Raw genomic sequence first — 16,062 nt, 5'->3', positions numbered from 1 at the left:
TCTATCATCAACCAGACACAAGGTACAATTCGAAGACGCAACCGCACGCTATCAAAGTCACTGTTAGCAGAAAACACTTCTGCCCATCTAAGTGTCATCAAATGAAATGCCAAAACCATTTAAAGATTCTGTCCTGCCTCTGCGGGTAATCCTGTGCTTTTGACGGTGCCTCTGCACCCAGTAGTTTAAGCACTTTTAAAATATCATCATTTCACTTTGCAATTGCAACCAGAGGTCACGAGGGACGGGAACAAAGTAAAGAGCCATTCAGTGAAGCAGTGGCCTTGTCCTTAGAGTCAGACGGGGAAATCCTTTCCTCTCAAGCATTTTATAACTCCAGCCAGAGTCAAAAGGCATGTGAAGCTAGACCTGAGATGAGTTTGGTGCTCCGACGAGCTTTTCCAATCACCATCAAGTGCAACCTTGAAACAGCAAGTCAGCTATGCCCATCGATACAAATGTCATGCTGCTAAAACAAAAGTCAAAGCTCAAAGTTTGGCTCATTTGTAGGTTAAAGTGAGACACACATTAAAAAATGTGTTACCACGCAACACTTTTTGGTTGTTGTTCTTTTTTAATGTGCAAAATTGTACCTTTCTTGCTAAAACCTGTCATTATTTTCCATTTTTATAACAGGATTATTTCATATTCACCAAATAAAATGCAAAAAAAAAAAAAAAGAATCTTTTTACAGAATTCACTGATTTATTAGGTGATAAAAGAACAATGACTGTAATTTGCTAACAGAACAAAGCAATAACTTTAAGACTTCATATTTAGATAAATGCCTATTTTTTTTAACATTTATAAACATATAATCCCAGAAAGCTTCTAATAGAAAGACACTCTTGTTCGTAATCACAGGTAATCAGCTGGGGATATTTCAGGGTGATATCGCTTAATTAAAAATGCTGCCCTGTAGTGCACGACATTAATCTGGATTCAAATAAATCCATCAAATTATTATTATTTGATATAAATAAAATGGCTCTTCACTGTTTGGTCGCCTTTGGCTCACATCGAAGTGCTGCATAATTTGGAGCAATAATTTGTTATGTAATTTGTCATATGAAGGCTTGAGCCAAGTCATCAGTGGAAGCAGATGCATCTGCAGGTGTCTGGTTTTATTAATTTGGGTTCGATTCTTTATGAGTTCTGTTGAGCTTAAAAGGAAAACTCCCGTAATAGAAGCAAATTAAAAAGGTATTTATTAGCTGTTCCAAACTATTATTGCTATTTATTATCTTAAATAAACGCTATTCACATTCCCCAACTTCATGTTATCACCTCCAATGACACCTTCACTTTTATTTTCTTAGTCAGGGCACTGTTACAACGTAGCAGGCCGGGCTAATTAGATGTGATGTCAAACTTTGCGTCGCCTTAATACAGTAATGATACAGTGTTCTTTGCTAATGTCCTTTTAACCTACGGAGGTTAATGGCTGGCATCAGTTACATGCTGCTCCGAGAGCTGCTCTGCGTTTGAATGTGCTTCCCATACACACACAGTTTTCCCTCTATGGCGCATTCATATCACAGTAAAGTATTATAAAGTTACTAAAGTACTGGTGAATATTTTATAAAGAAACGAAAGTAATCTTTCATACCGGTAAATGCATACGGGCTAAAAATACGAGGGGGGGAAAAATCTTCTACGCAGCTATTAAATTCTGTAGTCAAATTCCACTTCCATATCCATATCCATATTGTTCGCCTGTGATGGATTAATGCGCCAGAAAAGAGAGTTATGGTTTGCTGGGCACCCAGAAACATGCACACATGCAGCCACAAATACACCAATGTGCAGAACCCTAAGGCGTGATAGTAGATGGATGAATTAAAAGAAAAGAAGAAGAAAAAACTTTTTTTTCTGGAGGAAAACTCAGTTGCATGATGGATCACTCTCTTTTTGGGAACAACAACAAAAACATTTGCATTTAGCTCGACTTGTCAAACTTTTCATTTCCACTTTTCATTTCTTCTTCCTTCGGTTTAAGAGGAGAGTAAATACAGGTGAAGGCCTGAAGTTGTTTGATGAATGCCGACAGAGCTGAAGGATGCGTCCTGAGCGAAAAGAAGTCACTTTCTGCGTAAAAACATGTCTAATCATAAATCCTGCTGAGGTCAGACAGAGTGCGACTCTGCCAGGGAAATCTGTTTACTTACAATTGATTTTCTGCTATTTCACGTTCCAGTCAGCTGTGGCTGATATTTTCAATGGCCAATTATAGTGACTAAAAAGAAACGCTAACACTGCTTAAAATCAATATTGGCAACTATGCTCCCAAAACCCCCCCACAATTCAAATAGATCACACTGTACATCGATTGTTTAAAATAAAGAATTGTAATGGCAAAAAAGGTAATCTCGTTCACGGTTATGATCCATGCTGGAAATGTATATTATGTAGCCATTTATTCCTCAGCTGTCATTTACTCAGCTTAAGAAAAATAAATCACTTGGAGCTATAAATCAGCTGCTGAAGCTGAAGTTTGGTATGAAGACTTGAACCTCCCACGGTTTAAGCTATTTTTGTTGCTTTATCTGGCACACATACACCCTGACAATAATCTCATAAACCCCTTTTTCTGCATTCTATACTGCCTACAGATTCTTTACCATCAATCTAATTGAGCTATCAAATCTTTTAACTTTTCAACTAAATCAAAAACACAGGAATATATATGAAATATGAAATAATAAAGGGAAAAAACCCACACTCAAACAGACAGGATCATAATTTTGCACATAAGTCACAATAAACAAAACAAAAAGTGAAATAAGATAAAATAAAATAAACGAAACCCCAAAGAATAAATATGAGCACAGAAAGAGCTGATTCATCGTTTTTCTTATGAGCATGTTTAAACTGTGGACATCTGCTCATGACTAGACTACTAGCACTTGTTCTTATGTATGATTACTGTCACAGTGCCCGCTGAGAATTCTTGCATATGTGATAATGAGATTTATGGAGCAGGCTCTTTGACTGGGGGCCAGAGAGGCACTGGTGAGAGCTGATTTATTGGTATAGTTAGTAACAGTGATCTACTCGAGGATGCATATCTAAGACACTGTCTATGGCACGATTACTCCTTTTTACTGTACATGAATCCTCCATTCTCCATCATTGCATTATGACACCGGTGCATAATCACCAGGAGGTAATGTACAGATCACAGATTTTTGGAAAATAAATAAATATGTCGGAGTGGATGGGAAAGACGGGGATTTCTGAAGCCCTTGAGCCAAACTTGGACTTGTGGATGGATGTTTTTCCGAAGGTAATGAGGATCCCATATATATCATTTATAGTCAACTTCGGACCGCAGGAACTTCTCCGTAGTTCTAGTAGCTGTGGGAGGTAGAATATTCCCTTTTCCTGCACTGCAGGGGCTTGGTACCATTACAACTCATTTATTAGGATATTTTTTTTTAACCTTCTATTATAGAGCAGACATTCTACCCCGAACCAAGACAATGAGAACTTTTGATTGGCTCAGATGTATTCAATTCAGTCTCATTTATAGAAGTTTGTAAGTGAAAAGCTAAACGATCAGCTAAATGACATCCTATGAGGAAGCTCTAGGTGATAGCTGTAAGGAAGATCTCCCTTTTGACAGGAAGAGACCTCTATCAGACACAGGCTAACTTTGGGGTGCAGGTGGTTGAAGGTTTAGGGGAAAGAGAAGGGAAAAGAAGAGCACAGAGACCACAAAACAACAAACAGGACAAAACACAAGCTGCATGAGAGTTAACGTTAATCTCGGGAAGTTAATAACATGCAGAAAGAAAGAAAAGAAAAGAAAAAGCATCAGGTGTGGAAAGAGCGGGGTAAAGAAGTGCTCAGTGCATCATCTTAAGTCCCCAAGCAACCTGAGCCTACAGCAGCATAGCAAAGGCTTACGGGTCATCCTGATCCAGCCCTGACTATACTTTTAAACCTTTAGTAGAGTGGGTATAGGAAGCCTTGTAGCTGGAGAATTGAAGGCTCAACCTCTATTGTACTTTTAGAAAGTCTAGGAGCCACAAATAAGCCTGCGCTTCCACAGCCAGATGACGGCAACACCTGCAAATAACGTCCAGGCGTGTTCATCACTACATAACGAGCGACACACACGCCGTTCTTCTCGTTTCATTAGATTGTTTATATTCTTTGTCAAGTATTGTGTGTCAAAAACTTTCCCCATCTAGGGAAATTAGTTCAAGCTATAAAGGATGTGGTGGGTGGCAGACGCACGTTACTCACAGTATGTGTTTCTATATAAAAAATAAATAAAAGTATATTTAAGTTTAAGTAGGTTTACAGTCTTACCGCTGATCAAAAACATCATAAACCCAGAGATTTTAGTTCTCCAGCATCAAATACGCCCTGATTTGTATTCTGTTGACGTCTGTTGTGTTCAGTTACGGCACACGGAGAGGATTCTGCTCTTAACTTTATTATGTGCAAAAATGAAACGCACTTGTTGTTTGAGAGCGGTTTAGTCAACAACATCTAAGTGTTTGTATTTAGTTATGAATGAATTTTTATCGTCTGAAGCTGAAAATAGCTCAATTGCAGGAGAGGATGGTTTTTGGTACTCAAGTTAATTGAATCTGTCAGCTTTAAATCTATAAATAATTGGCATAAACACGAGCAGCAGATTCTTCCGTCTAGTCTTTTAAAAAATTATATTGCCAGAATCCCAAGTGTCCCAGGAAAAAGACGTCTGTAATGTGTCTCAAAATAATTATCCAGAATGTCAAATGAGAAAAACTGAGGACTTCTCTAGTCAGGTTTATTATTTATTCCAGGGACAATGATGCAATCTGGTGATTTCAAAATAATGAGGGTGAGAACAGCTGAGAACTTTTGGTACTTCTGGAGGAAAATGAAGCTTCTGCTTTTGACACATTAAAAATGAAAACCCAGGAGAAAGATTTGTCCCTGGCTGTTAGCCGTTTCTGATGTTTGTCATGTATTCCTGAGTGCATTTGCTTATCAAGTGCAGCAAACTGTCTCTCGTTCTCGTTCAGATTGGCTCATTTTCCTTTACCGCAGTTACTGATTTCCCATGTTTCCAACGCTGGCTGTGGAAAAGCCCCACAGAAGGCTCTGCTACATGTTACATTCGATGTGTGTGTAAACACAGAAAGAGCGCTGCTGATTGTGAAAACAAGGAGGGAAAAAAAGCTTGTTTACTGGTAGTGAAGTTCACTAGTTTGGTTTGTTGTCGTGATGACATTTTCTAATTATCACCAGAAGCACATCGAGGAGGCATGAATAGAAATCATGATCCCCCGCCAATCAACAGCTGAACGAGGGAACATGTAACACATTTTATTTTTTATGTATCAAATTTTATACAGAGTAGCAAAAAAGTCTTTACCCATTTGACATACTGGTAACATTTACATGTTTCAGATCATCAGATTTTAATATTAGACAAACGTAACCCGAGTTAATAGAAAATGCAGTTTTTAAAATGCTAATTTCATTTCTTAAGGAAAACAAGCTATTTAATATAAGAAAGTAACTGCCCTCTACACCTAATAACTGGTTGTGCCAACCTTGGCAGCAAGAACAGCAATGAAACATTTAAACTGCAATCACTCGTCTCTGCAGAATTTCTTTAATTCAGCCACATTGGAGGGTTTTGAAGAATGAACAGCCTGTTTGAGGTCACGCCAACACTTTTCAATCTGATTTAAGTCCAGACTTTGACTACGCTACTCTAAAACCTTCATTTTGTTTTGGTGAAACATTTAGAGCTGGACTTGTTTGTGTGTTTCGGATCATTGTCCTGCTCCATAATTCAAGTAAGCTTGAGCTTCAGGATATGAACTGATGGCTGGAAATTCTCATTCAGGATCTTTTGATAGAAAGCAGAATTCATGGTAATTAAGCCAAAAATCAGAATCAGTGTTTATTCTTCCAAAAAGTTCAGCTTTTGTCTTGTCAGTCTTTTTGGACAAATGTCAGTCAAGCCTTTCTATTTGTTCACCTGGAAACTCTTCCATGGATGCCAGAACCTTGATCGAGGAAAGATAGGATGTTTCAAAAAATTTGGTCAACCACAATTAATTCATAATTCAACGAAACGGGTAATTACCTGCCAGGAGGTTTGGATAGCTTTCTTTCTTCTTTGTTTCTCCCCCCCCCCCTTTTTTTTTTTTTTACCTTATATGATGAAATCATCACTCCAAACTGTGGTTTTTCTTTCCTTGGATTATCTTTGACTAATATTAACATTTGTTCTACAGTTTAAAACATGTAAAGAAATCGGGAAGGGAGGAAATGCTTTTTCATGACCCTGTACATGTAGTTCTTGGTGACCATTGAAATAAACATTCATTTTTGCCATTCATTAACACTACAGTGAGACTATAGAACACAGTTTCAGGCCGACCGCCTATAAAATGACTGCGAGGGTGTGCAGCGAACTTGTGAGCTGGTCTTTGAAAAGGTTGCTTTGAAGACAGGAACCAGGTGTGGGAACACTGCACAATGCAACTTTGGTGCATCACGACAGCAATAAAATGGCAGTGAGATAGACTTTGTCTGCTATCAGTTTAAGGACTGACTAAGGTCGACTTACATGCAATCTGTTTGTGATCACAAATCTGTGACCATCTGCATACACTGAAAACTCACCTTAATTACTTACGGTGCTGTTGCGGCCCTATTTTTACTCCAGCATAAGCGAGCCATTGAAGGCTTAAAATAACTGCCTGATTTGTGGCAAGGACTTGGCAGCACTAAACTAAAAAAAAAAAAAAAAAGCCAAAAATTGCAGCCTAAAAGGCACAGCAGTAACAACTTTAACCGTAATTTATTCAGTTGTTTTAACCTGATGATAGGATTAAAGGAAGAGTTGGGACTATGTTTACTGGTTTTAAAATTTTTCATAACTCAAGCGTGAGTTCCTGACTCCAGACTAAGATAACAGAACAACCAACCTCCCCTAAACCCAAGGCTAAAAATATTTCCGATCTCCCAGTGATTTGTCAGAACACATTTGGCAGAATATGAACTGGATTCAGTGTGGCGATAACCTGAGTCGCTAGTGTAGCTCAGGGGTGGGTAAGATCTTTTTTTTTCCCTTCAGAAGGTCATACTGACTTAAAGTAAGTGAAGGGAACACAGTGGACCAGTGAATTGAAACATGACTCACACTGAGCTGAGCTGTGCTAAACTGGCAAACAATTTGCTTTACAATAGACAATCCGCAAGTCCTGAAGGCCTTCGATGATAACTTTGTTTAAAAATGTCGACTTTTTATGATCTGTAACAGGTTATAGTTGATGCGCCCCAAGACGTTAAACACCCTGTGTTGGAATCTTTTTAAATAGCGCTGTAGACCCACTGAGGTTGCTCGTGCACATATAAACTCAATATACACATAACTGTAAAGCTCCTTTTCCACCCCTCTCTGTAATAGTCGTGACTTTAAGCACCCACCATCAAGCCAAGGCAGGCAGCAATCATTTTAAATACTCTACATATGGTATGTCCTTGCCATTGTGATCAATTCTTTATATGCTTCCACAACAGAGTGAATATTTTATCCACAATTTGCATCTCCTGCCGTGGTTCATATAAAATCTAACCGATCAGGAACAAAAAAAAGAGCCTGAGAAACTGCAGAAAATGCCAATCCTTTTCACCTCGAGAATACTTTCTCCCTTGCTGACAGTGGGCGATAATTATTGTATGAAAAGCCAGAACCTCCCACCAGAAAGTAAACAGAGCTATTTTGACTATATTTAACAAGCAGGGACAAGCATTGATTCATAGCTGCGCCGAGAAATGAATGATGATGTCTTTCATCTGCGTTTTTCTCTGCCATAGAGGACAGGTCAGCTGTGGTTATGCAGCTCATTCTGGCCCAGCTCCCAGCTGGATTTGTCATCGGTGCTGCAGGCAGGGGAAGTGAAGCAGGAAAGCAGTCACACTTTACATGTTCTTAAACTGGAGGCTGCTCTGTCGATCTGCGAGGCTTTACACTGTTTCGCTGATGCTTAGAGCAAACAGAAGATCAATGGTGAGCCCAAGCAGCAAAATGACGCTGACCAAAAAAAGCCCCCCCATACTAGTGCATATTACTTGCATCCCACCATCTTGTCCTTAATACACCTCTGCACTTTTCTCCTCAAATCGTGTGCTCAATAAATCATACTTTGGGATGTAGGATGCTACATAATATCCAGTGGGATATTTATTCATGCTAGGTGTAGTTTTTATGGGTATCCCAGTGTCAGCTGCAGCACAGACACATCTGAAAACAAGTCACCTTTCAGGCAATAAAGCATCCTCCCACCCCTCCAGAAAACTACACATCAGTCTGGAGAGAAAAGGGACCTTGAGAAAGGATTATCAATAGACTTTTTTTTTGTGAAGTGAAAGCTAAATCCTGTTTCATCAAAGGTTTCGATGCAGGGATCTGCAAGGCAATTTAAACCTCCTGGACTTTCATTATCCTTTATTACCCCAGAAGAAACCCTCGCTGGCTGAAAGTCAGAGTTGCACTGTAGAAGTACGTCTGAATCATGCAGGCTGAGCTGCAGTAGGAGCATGCCGCTACCACTAATTGAGACACTATATGCACACAGTATGCATAAAAATTATTTCTGAGACTAGTGGGGAATCTTATCAAACAGAATGTGACATTATACTATGAACCCCGCATACTGAAAGCGCTTTACATTTTCTACAAGTCAAACAGCTTTTCTTTCTTTTTCTCTCTTGCTGCCACTTGGGACCTCCAAAGAGTGAGGATGTAGTTTTATCTTTGTTTTTATAGAATATACAGAGAGCTCCAACCAGCTGGAAATTTACTGGTACTGTAAATAGAAAAAGTGAAAAAAAAAAAGTAGTATTATTTATTATTTTTCTGCAGCAAATAGATTTTCTATTTTGGAGAAGTAAACACTGCATAATTAATACACTTCAGCACATTCACAGTTCACCTCGAACCCAGTTGTTGTACCTAGCTGTTGTAGAACACATGCGAGGCGGCGATGGTTAAAAACATCACATAACTCGAATCACGAAAACTTCTGATGCGATTTAATATTCAGAGCGCGCAATAAGCTGAAGCCAGGTTTTTAGTTTTTGTGGACTCGCACGACAGGTCAATTTAGTCTGGCTGCACTCTGACTTCTCCCAGCTCTCGCCTTCATCTCGCAGACATGATGGGCATTTTTCATTATGCCTTCCATCGGGGTAATTAACACCGACGAGCGGCGAGATGTTTTTCCCTCTTTATGCTTGTTTGCACAAAACATAAAGCGTTTCTCTTCCAAGAGGATGAACTGATGAAATACAAATGTAATACCTCTTGAAGCGCTGTGGAAAAAAGTTAAACATGACCTCTCTGCTTGCAACTTTCACTGTCATGTAAACTTTCGGGCAATTACACAGCTTCCCACACTCTCAGTAAGTGGGTACAACAGCTGCGGAATAAACCTCTGCTCCTCCTCGTCCTCCTCCTGCGAGGCAAGGGTTCCCTCGGCGGCTACAGAGCTTCGCAGCAGAGCGGTCTGCCCAGTGTCCCTGATAGTCACACAAGTAAAATTACCTTCTCGGGGGGCATCTTCAATTTTATTGGACGGATTAAAGCACACAGATAAGAGATGGGAGGGGGAAATGACACATGACAAATGTCCTAAGTCACAAGACGTTGCTCTTGTGCATCTCACGTCTCGGGATTGATGCTGGGACTAATAATACATTTCCGTATAATCACGCCCTCGTGTATGCATTTTCAGCAACGGGTTTGTAAGCAGGTTTGCTTTCATGTGATACGGGTGCCGATATTCCTGCATATTTCAGCAGTTCTTGAGCCGTCGAACACTTTAATGCATGTTTGATCCTTTCCCCTGTGGAGCTCCGCTAAATTATTTACATCCGTCTACTTTTCACTAAAGATGTGATTGCATTTGAAGACTGTGATAAACACAGAAAGATGAATTAATTGTATAGATCTGTGCAACTCCAGCTGGATTCTTTGACAATGAATGCCACCATTTGCCCAGCAAATCCATTTAATTTGTCTGTGAAACTTTTCACATTGTTAAGGTGCGCTAATATTTATATATTTTAAATACTGATTAAAATTCCTGTAGATTAGACTCAATTTTATTTCTAGTTTGCCGTCTGTCGCCGGGTGATTGCGTGTTTGCACATATTAAATGAATAATGCGGATCTGAGGACGAACGCTGAATACTGTCCAAGTCTGGCTTTTGACTTTAGGAAGCAGCTATTGTTCAGTAATCCTCTGGATTAAACCCCCTCCCCAACGGCTCCCAACAGGTTTAGCGGATATTCATTGAAAGTCATCGTTTTGATTGTTGATCTCGGAACGTAAAGATAACATTTACACAAAAAACAGCATCTGTTACATTTATGGTTGAACCTCTTGAAGGGCAGGGTTTTTTTCCCTTTTCCCTGTCCTAGCAGAGACCTGTCAGATGTAACACAGAAGGGCTTAATTCATGCAATAATCAGCAACTGCCAGCACAAAAAGCCTGAAATCAAATGACTGTCTGAAATACTGCACTAAATGGTGAAGAGCTGTTTCCTCTCTTTATTCCTATTCATGAGCTGGTGAACAATTTGAATCAGCCTCATAAGGCTCAAAGATAATTTGAGCCTCTGACAGACTGAAAAATTCAGCAAGAGGACCATTGTTGAGATATATGCAGTTCATTTTCAGAAAGTCTTCTTAGTAAAACATGCTCTGATCTCTAAACTTCTTTGTAGTTTCAGTTTTGTAAGCCGTCGGTCTGTCTTACTGAACAGCTGGTGCCCAGACATCTAATCTCTGTTTCCTCCAAGTTGCTTTAACGTTGCACTTTTCCATTAAGTTGCCTTCCACTTTGCAGTTGTTCATTAACACCTACGGGGACTGAGCTGCAGGGGCAGAAGGCGGACTCTCGAAGCAGCTGGAGTTTTAATTTTGTCTGAGTGCTTACTGATCATTTGACTTAATAATAATATTGATGAAGAGCTAACGTCCCGCTTGGAGCTTAAACTTACAGCAAAGTAAATGGGGAATAACGTCCACCCTGGTGATGTCAGAGGAGCGGCTCTAAATGTCTAAACCGGTCTTTTCCATTAGTCTTGTTGGCTTTGAAATGGTTGCTTGGAAAACAGGGACCAGGTTGCCTTTAAATCAACTTTGGTGCATCAATATGGCGAGAAAATGGAATCCGTTTGCTACTACTTCGTGAGTAAATGGGGTCAAGTCAGAATTGACTGTGATAAATCGCAGAAAATCGCTAATTTCTTGTCATCTACATGCACAGAAATGATCAGTGCTCATTGTTTATAAGGCGCAGACCTTTTAACTGTTCCTGGATCAGATCTGTGCTTGCATTCCTATTCTGCCCGCTGATCTGAGGTCAATTAAAACTGTGCCGACATTCAAAAAGATTCATAAAATCCTCCACAAACAGTGACGTCGTCACTACAGGACGGCAGTTTAACTGCAAAATGATATAGACCAGGGTTAGGCAACTCCAGGCCTCGAGTGCCGGTGTCCTGCAGGTTTTAGATGTGTCCTTCATCCAACACAGCTGATTCAAATTACGAAAGGTCCACCTCAACATGTCTTTAACTTCTTCAGAGGCCTGGTAATGACCTAATCATGTGATTCAGCTGTGTTGTCTCACGGTGAGGACACTTGCACTCGAGGCCTGGAGTTACCCACCCCTGATATAGACATTGGGCAACCTTGCTTTTATATGAGAATATAACCAGATGGGTCAAGATCTCGATTGCAGAGCAATGTGTTGCTCATCAAACCGACTCAGACTAACTTCAACATGCTGGCATTCTGTCTACATGTATAAATTAAACAGCAAACATGCATTAGTCTAAGGAGCTTGGGAAAAAAAGCGTCTAGATTTCTTTACGTTCCGAGATGCTTCTTCAGTTCTAAGAGCAATGGGTGGGGTGTCCCAGATTTTTTAAGTCCTGTGGGAGTGTCCCAAAGAGGGCCGTGGTCCTCTTACTGTTCTTCTGCCTAATCACACGTGCCAAGGTGCGAAAATGGGTGTGGGTCACAATTAAGTAAACCTAGCCCCACGCTATCATGTGATTTACTAAGCCTGCATTAGAACACTATTGTTCGGTGGCTGGTTGCCTCCCACCAGTTGGCAACCACTGTGAAGTGGTTACCTTCTAGTTGGAAGAAGGTTGCTGTCCTATTTTTATTTGCTAGTGTGACAGAACCCTGGGAAAACAATGCCTTGATTTGTCTCCATGATTCCTGGATGAATGATCACGGAATCTGGTGCCGACATGGCGGTGCCACTGTTTTTTTCCAGCGGCGACACAAATCTGACTTCTTAAAAATGTGTTAGAAATACCTGCAAACAGCATTTCCATTGGTGTCAGTAGTATTTAGTGTATACTGATGATCACAAAATACTGCCATGTGTGCTTTAAGTGCAGCTTTAGAGCTGCCAGCAAAGCTCTGACGTCTTGTTGACTTCTGGACATTTGCTGAATGATACCATCCTGGATTCAGTACTATTCTTTTTAAAACTTTCAAAATGAATGATGGCACGGTCTCTTAAAACTTAATTTATTTATTTAGTACAATTGCTTTGAGTCAATGTGGCAAGTTACATCTGGTGGTAAATTGATATATAATTATTCATACCCATCAACAGATTACAAATGATCTACTGCTCATTTAAAATGATGGAATGGCAACTCATATCTTCTCTCCCTATTTCACCACCATCAGATGCATCCATCAGGCAACTATTCTTTCCCCTGACAGGCGGAAACTGTGATCTTTCATGGTGAGCAAAACTCTCACCAACCGTTACTTCTCTCTGTCCCCATAAATGACCAGTGAAGCAATCGTAAATCACAGCCCAGGAGTAATAACTTGTGCCGCTTTCTTTATAAGGACTTCTGAACCTGTCTCGGTTGACGCATTTACATGCACTTTATGTCAAGCAGCTCTTTTGCTTGAGAGAAGCGGACATCAACAGCATCATACGCTTACAGACGGACTGATGGGCTTTTGTTTCACAATCGACAACAAGTGAAAAGGAAAAAGGGTAAAAAGTGGCATGATTGTGAAAGGGCTGGAGGCTATAAACTTCAAGGATAAATCTTGTTTATGACAACCTCAGCGTTATGTTCCATGTTATTAAACCGCAGTCAAATTTATTGCTGAGATTTAGGGAACACGGCATGATGAAAAAGAAGCAATCAAACCGACAAACAAGGGTTTTGAGGGAAGAAGTGAAAACAAAGATGAGCTGCGAAATTACCCCCGAATTGTATGCAGCAACCCACCATCACTGCTTATCGTCTGTCTTCTGGGTGTAACTATCAACCACAGCTTCTTTAGTTGTGCATGCACTGAGTTTACCTTAATAATGCGGGATTATTACAGGCATTACTGGTCTGTTTTTCCTGTTCTGATTTGGTTGGCACTGTGCAATGTTAGTAGATTAACCAGCAACGATGGCCTCAGCTATGGACATGAGGCCTAGCATTATCCTTTAATCAAAGTGCTAAGAGTCTTCAAAAGAACCGCCCTTCTGCTCGCTGGCGTAAGAGTACTGTAAAGAGTAATGTGCTTTGTTCCTCATCTTTTAAGCTAACGCATGCATCATCTGTCATTTACAAGGCTCCTAACTGTTCCCTGTTGATTAATGTGAATCTCTGGGTGTCTAAAGGAGTTTACCTTCAGCACAGTGGATCCCAGCTCCAGGCCCACCAGGACCGTCCTGTCCACCAACTCCGCAATCCTGGGATCAGCCACCTTCAGGGAGTCCTGCACCAGGTCTGTGACATCCACCTGCCAGTCGGGTCCCAGCATGGTGATAACCTGGTCAGTGCCCTCTGTGGAGGTGGTGTGGAACTGTGTGAGCACCTTGACCAGGGCCCGCTGGTACTGCAGGGTGCAGCCTCGACTCACCCGGCGATCGTCGTCTTCGTCGTCCGCGTCGCTGTCTCTAGTGCTCCTTGGAAAGAGAGGAACAAGTACAGGGTTAAACTAAAGCTGTATCGGACTGAGCAGTAGGGCTAAGAATCCAGAACACGGGACATTAGAGGGGTATAAAGTATGAGCTGAGTATGAGTATTGTCAGTCTGAGTCTTCAAACCTTCCCCACTCTTTATTCAGATCCCCATCATTTGTTACGGCAGAAACAACCGTTTTTCCTGCGGTCACAGATTAAACAAAAAAGTACAAAGAAAAATAACCCACACAATAGAAATCAAGCGGTTCGAATGACACCACAAACAATCACACACAAAAATTACAAATACACTGAATTTGTAAATGGCATGAAAGCAATATTTAAGCCCCTATAGACAATCAATCAAGTGTACCTTCACAGGATTCCCTTTCTAAAAAAGGAAGCTGCAAACTTATTTATCAACGTTCACAGCACACAATTTATTGCTAATTGCACTAAATTCAGATTTTTGCTTTTACGCTTAATATCGTGCCCGTTATTTCTGCCTGAAGGAGACACCGCAGCACATCCAAGGAAGCATTACACATTTATTGATTCATGTCAATTTATTTGGAATTCCACAGGAAACGGTGTTAAAGCCTTACATTACCAAGCTACCAAATTCTGAATTTGCTCAGTTAACCTAGAACAAGTCACGCAACACCAAAGGTAACAAAACTTCTTGCAACTCTTCAGTTTTTGGTATCAGGTTCTTTTCTACTGTGGCTTCTGTGGCAGGACTTCCACATCGCTAAAGAATCAAGAGAACGGAGGGACGACAACATTAACTTTGGACCCTTTTCTGAACATAATGAGCACTTGGATGGAAGTCCAAGCTGGATAAACTGATCAGGAGGGCTAGCTCTGTGGTCGGCATGAAGCTGGACACTCTGGTGACAGTGGCAGAGAAAAGGACATTAAAGAAACTGATGGACATTATGGACAATGCCAGGCATCCTCTGCACACGGCCATTAACAACCAGAAGAGTCTGTTCAGTGACAGGCTGCTTCTCCCAAAGACAAGAACTAACAGACTTAAAAACTCCTTTGTCCCACACGCCATCAGACTGTTTAACTCCTCTCTGGAGGGGAGAGGGAGGGGAAACAGGAGGACAAAGGAGGGGGGAACAACTAAGCTGTAGTGCCTCTTCACCTCACTGTACAATACCTTTTGTGCAATACTTTTGTAAATAGTCAACAGTGCAATAGACTCAATACTTGAAATGTGCAATTCACTTGTATTTTTATTTTTATTCCTATTTATTCTATTTATCCCCTTCGTATATTTTATTTATATTGTCTCTGTATTTATATATATATGTGTGTGTATAACTCTGTAACTTCTGTCGGTGCTGTGCTTTTTTGGAAATCGAATTTCCCAGAGGAACCCACCCGAGGGATTAATAAAGTTCTATCTTATCTTATCTTATCTTATCTTAAGTCTGGCTTGGAAAGTCTTAACAGTGGTCCATTTTCATTTTGATGTTTCGAATTGGTTTGATTGTTTTTCAGTGTATTTGTGTCGATATGCTTCAATTTTGAGTTGAATAAATCTTTTTAAAGGAAACCGTTATAATTTCAGGACCATAGACAGCGCACAAGGTTTTCATTTCACTCATTATTGAAGCCTGTTTGAATTATAATGACTCTGTCTGCCATACTGCCTCCGTAATGTCTAACCTATATTTATATGCTTTTTCAATTACAATGAACGAGCTACACCTGCCCTATTAGTTGAATATCATGTCTTAGTTTGAGACCTTGGTTCTTTTGTAAATCACCCTCTCACACACTATTTTGCACGTTTTGTAAATCCAGACCTATCTGTCACTCTAGTGTCACTTTTCAACATGCAGGCTAGTCTGCAGAGTTCAGTCTGTTCTTCCTTGACTTCAGTAATTCAGGTTGAAGTGTCAAAATTTAGGCTAAGGTGGAATATGAGCATCGGTGTCTGTCTCTACCTGTTAGCCCTGTGACAGATTGGTGGCCTGTGCAGGTTGTGCCCAGCCTCTAACGGCTGCGACTGGCTCCAGACCCTGAACTGAATAAATGAAAGAAGATGGATGGGTGGATGGATGGAGCCTC

At 40.5% G+C, this 16,062-nt stretch overlaps 1 protein-coding gene across 3 annotated transcripts in view; it reads right to left on the bottom strand.

The window, feature by feature from the left end:
* tmem132e (transmembrane protein 132E) overlaps nt 1-16,062 on the bottom strand; it is a 440,362-nt gene that overhangs the window by 12,745 nt on the left and 411,555 nt on the right. For all 3 annotated transcript variants that reach the window (XM_082549921.1, XM_082549922.1, XM_082549920.1), the window contains exon 7: nt 13,701-13,980. In XM_082549921.1, the coding sequence (XP_082406047.1) occupies nt 13,701-13,980 (280 nt within the window). The remainder of the gene's footprint in view (nt 1-13,700; nt 13,981-16,062) is intronic.

Source organism: Aulonocara stuartgranti, assembly GCF_965226115.1.
Source record: "Aulonocara stuartgranti genome assembly, chromosome: 10".
NCBI lineage: Eukaryota > Metazoa > Chordata > Actinopteri > Cichliformes > Cichlidae > Aulonocara > Aulonocara stuartgranti.
The sequence above is the reverse complement of the archived record's forward strand: the minus strand, read 5'-3'. Positions and strand labels throughout refer to the sequence as shown.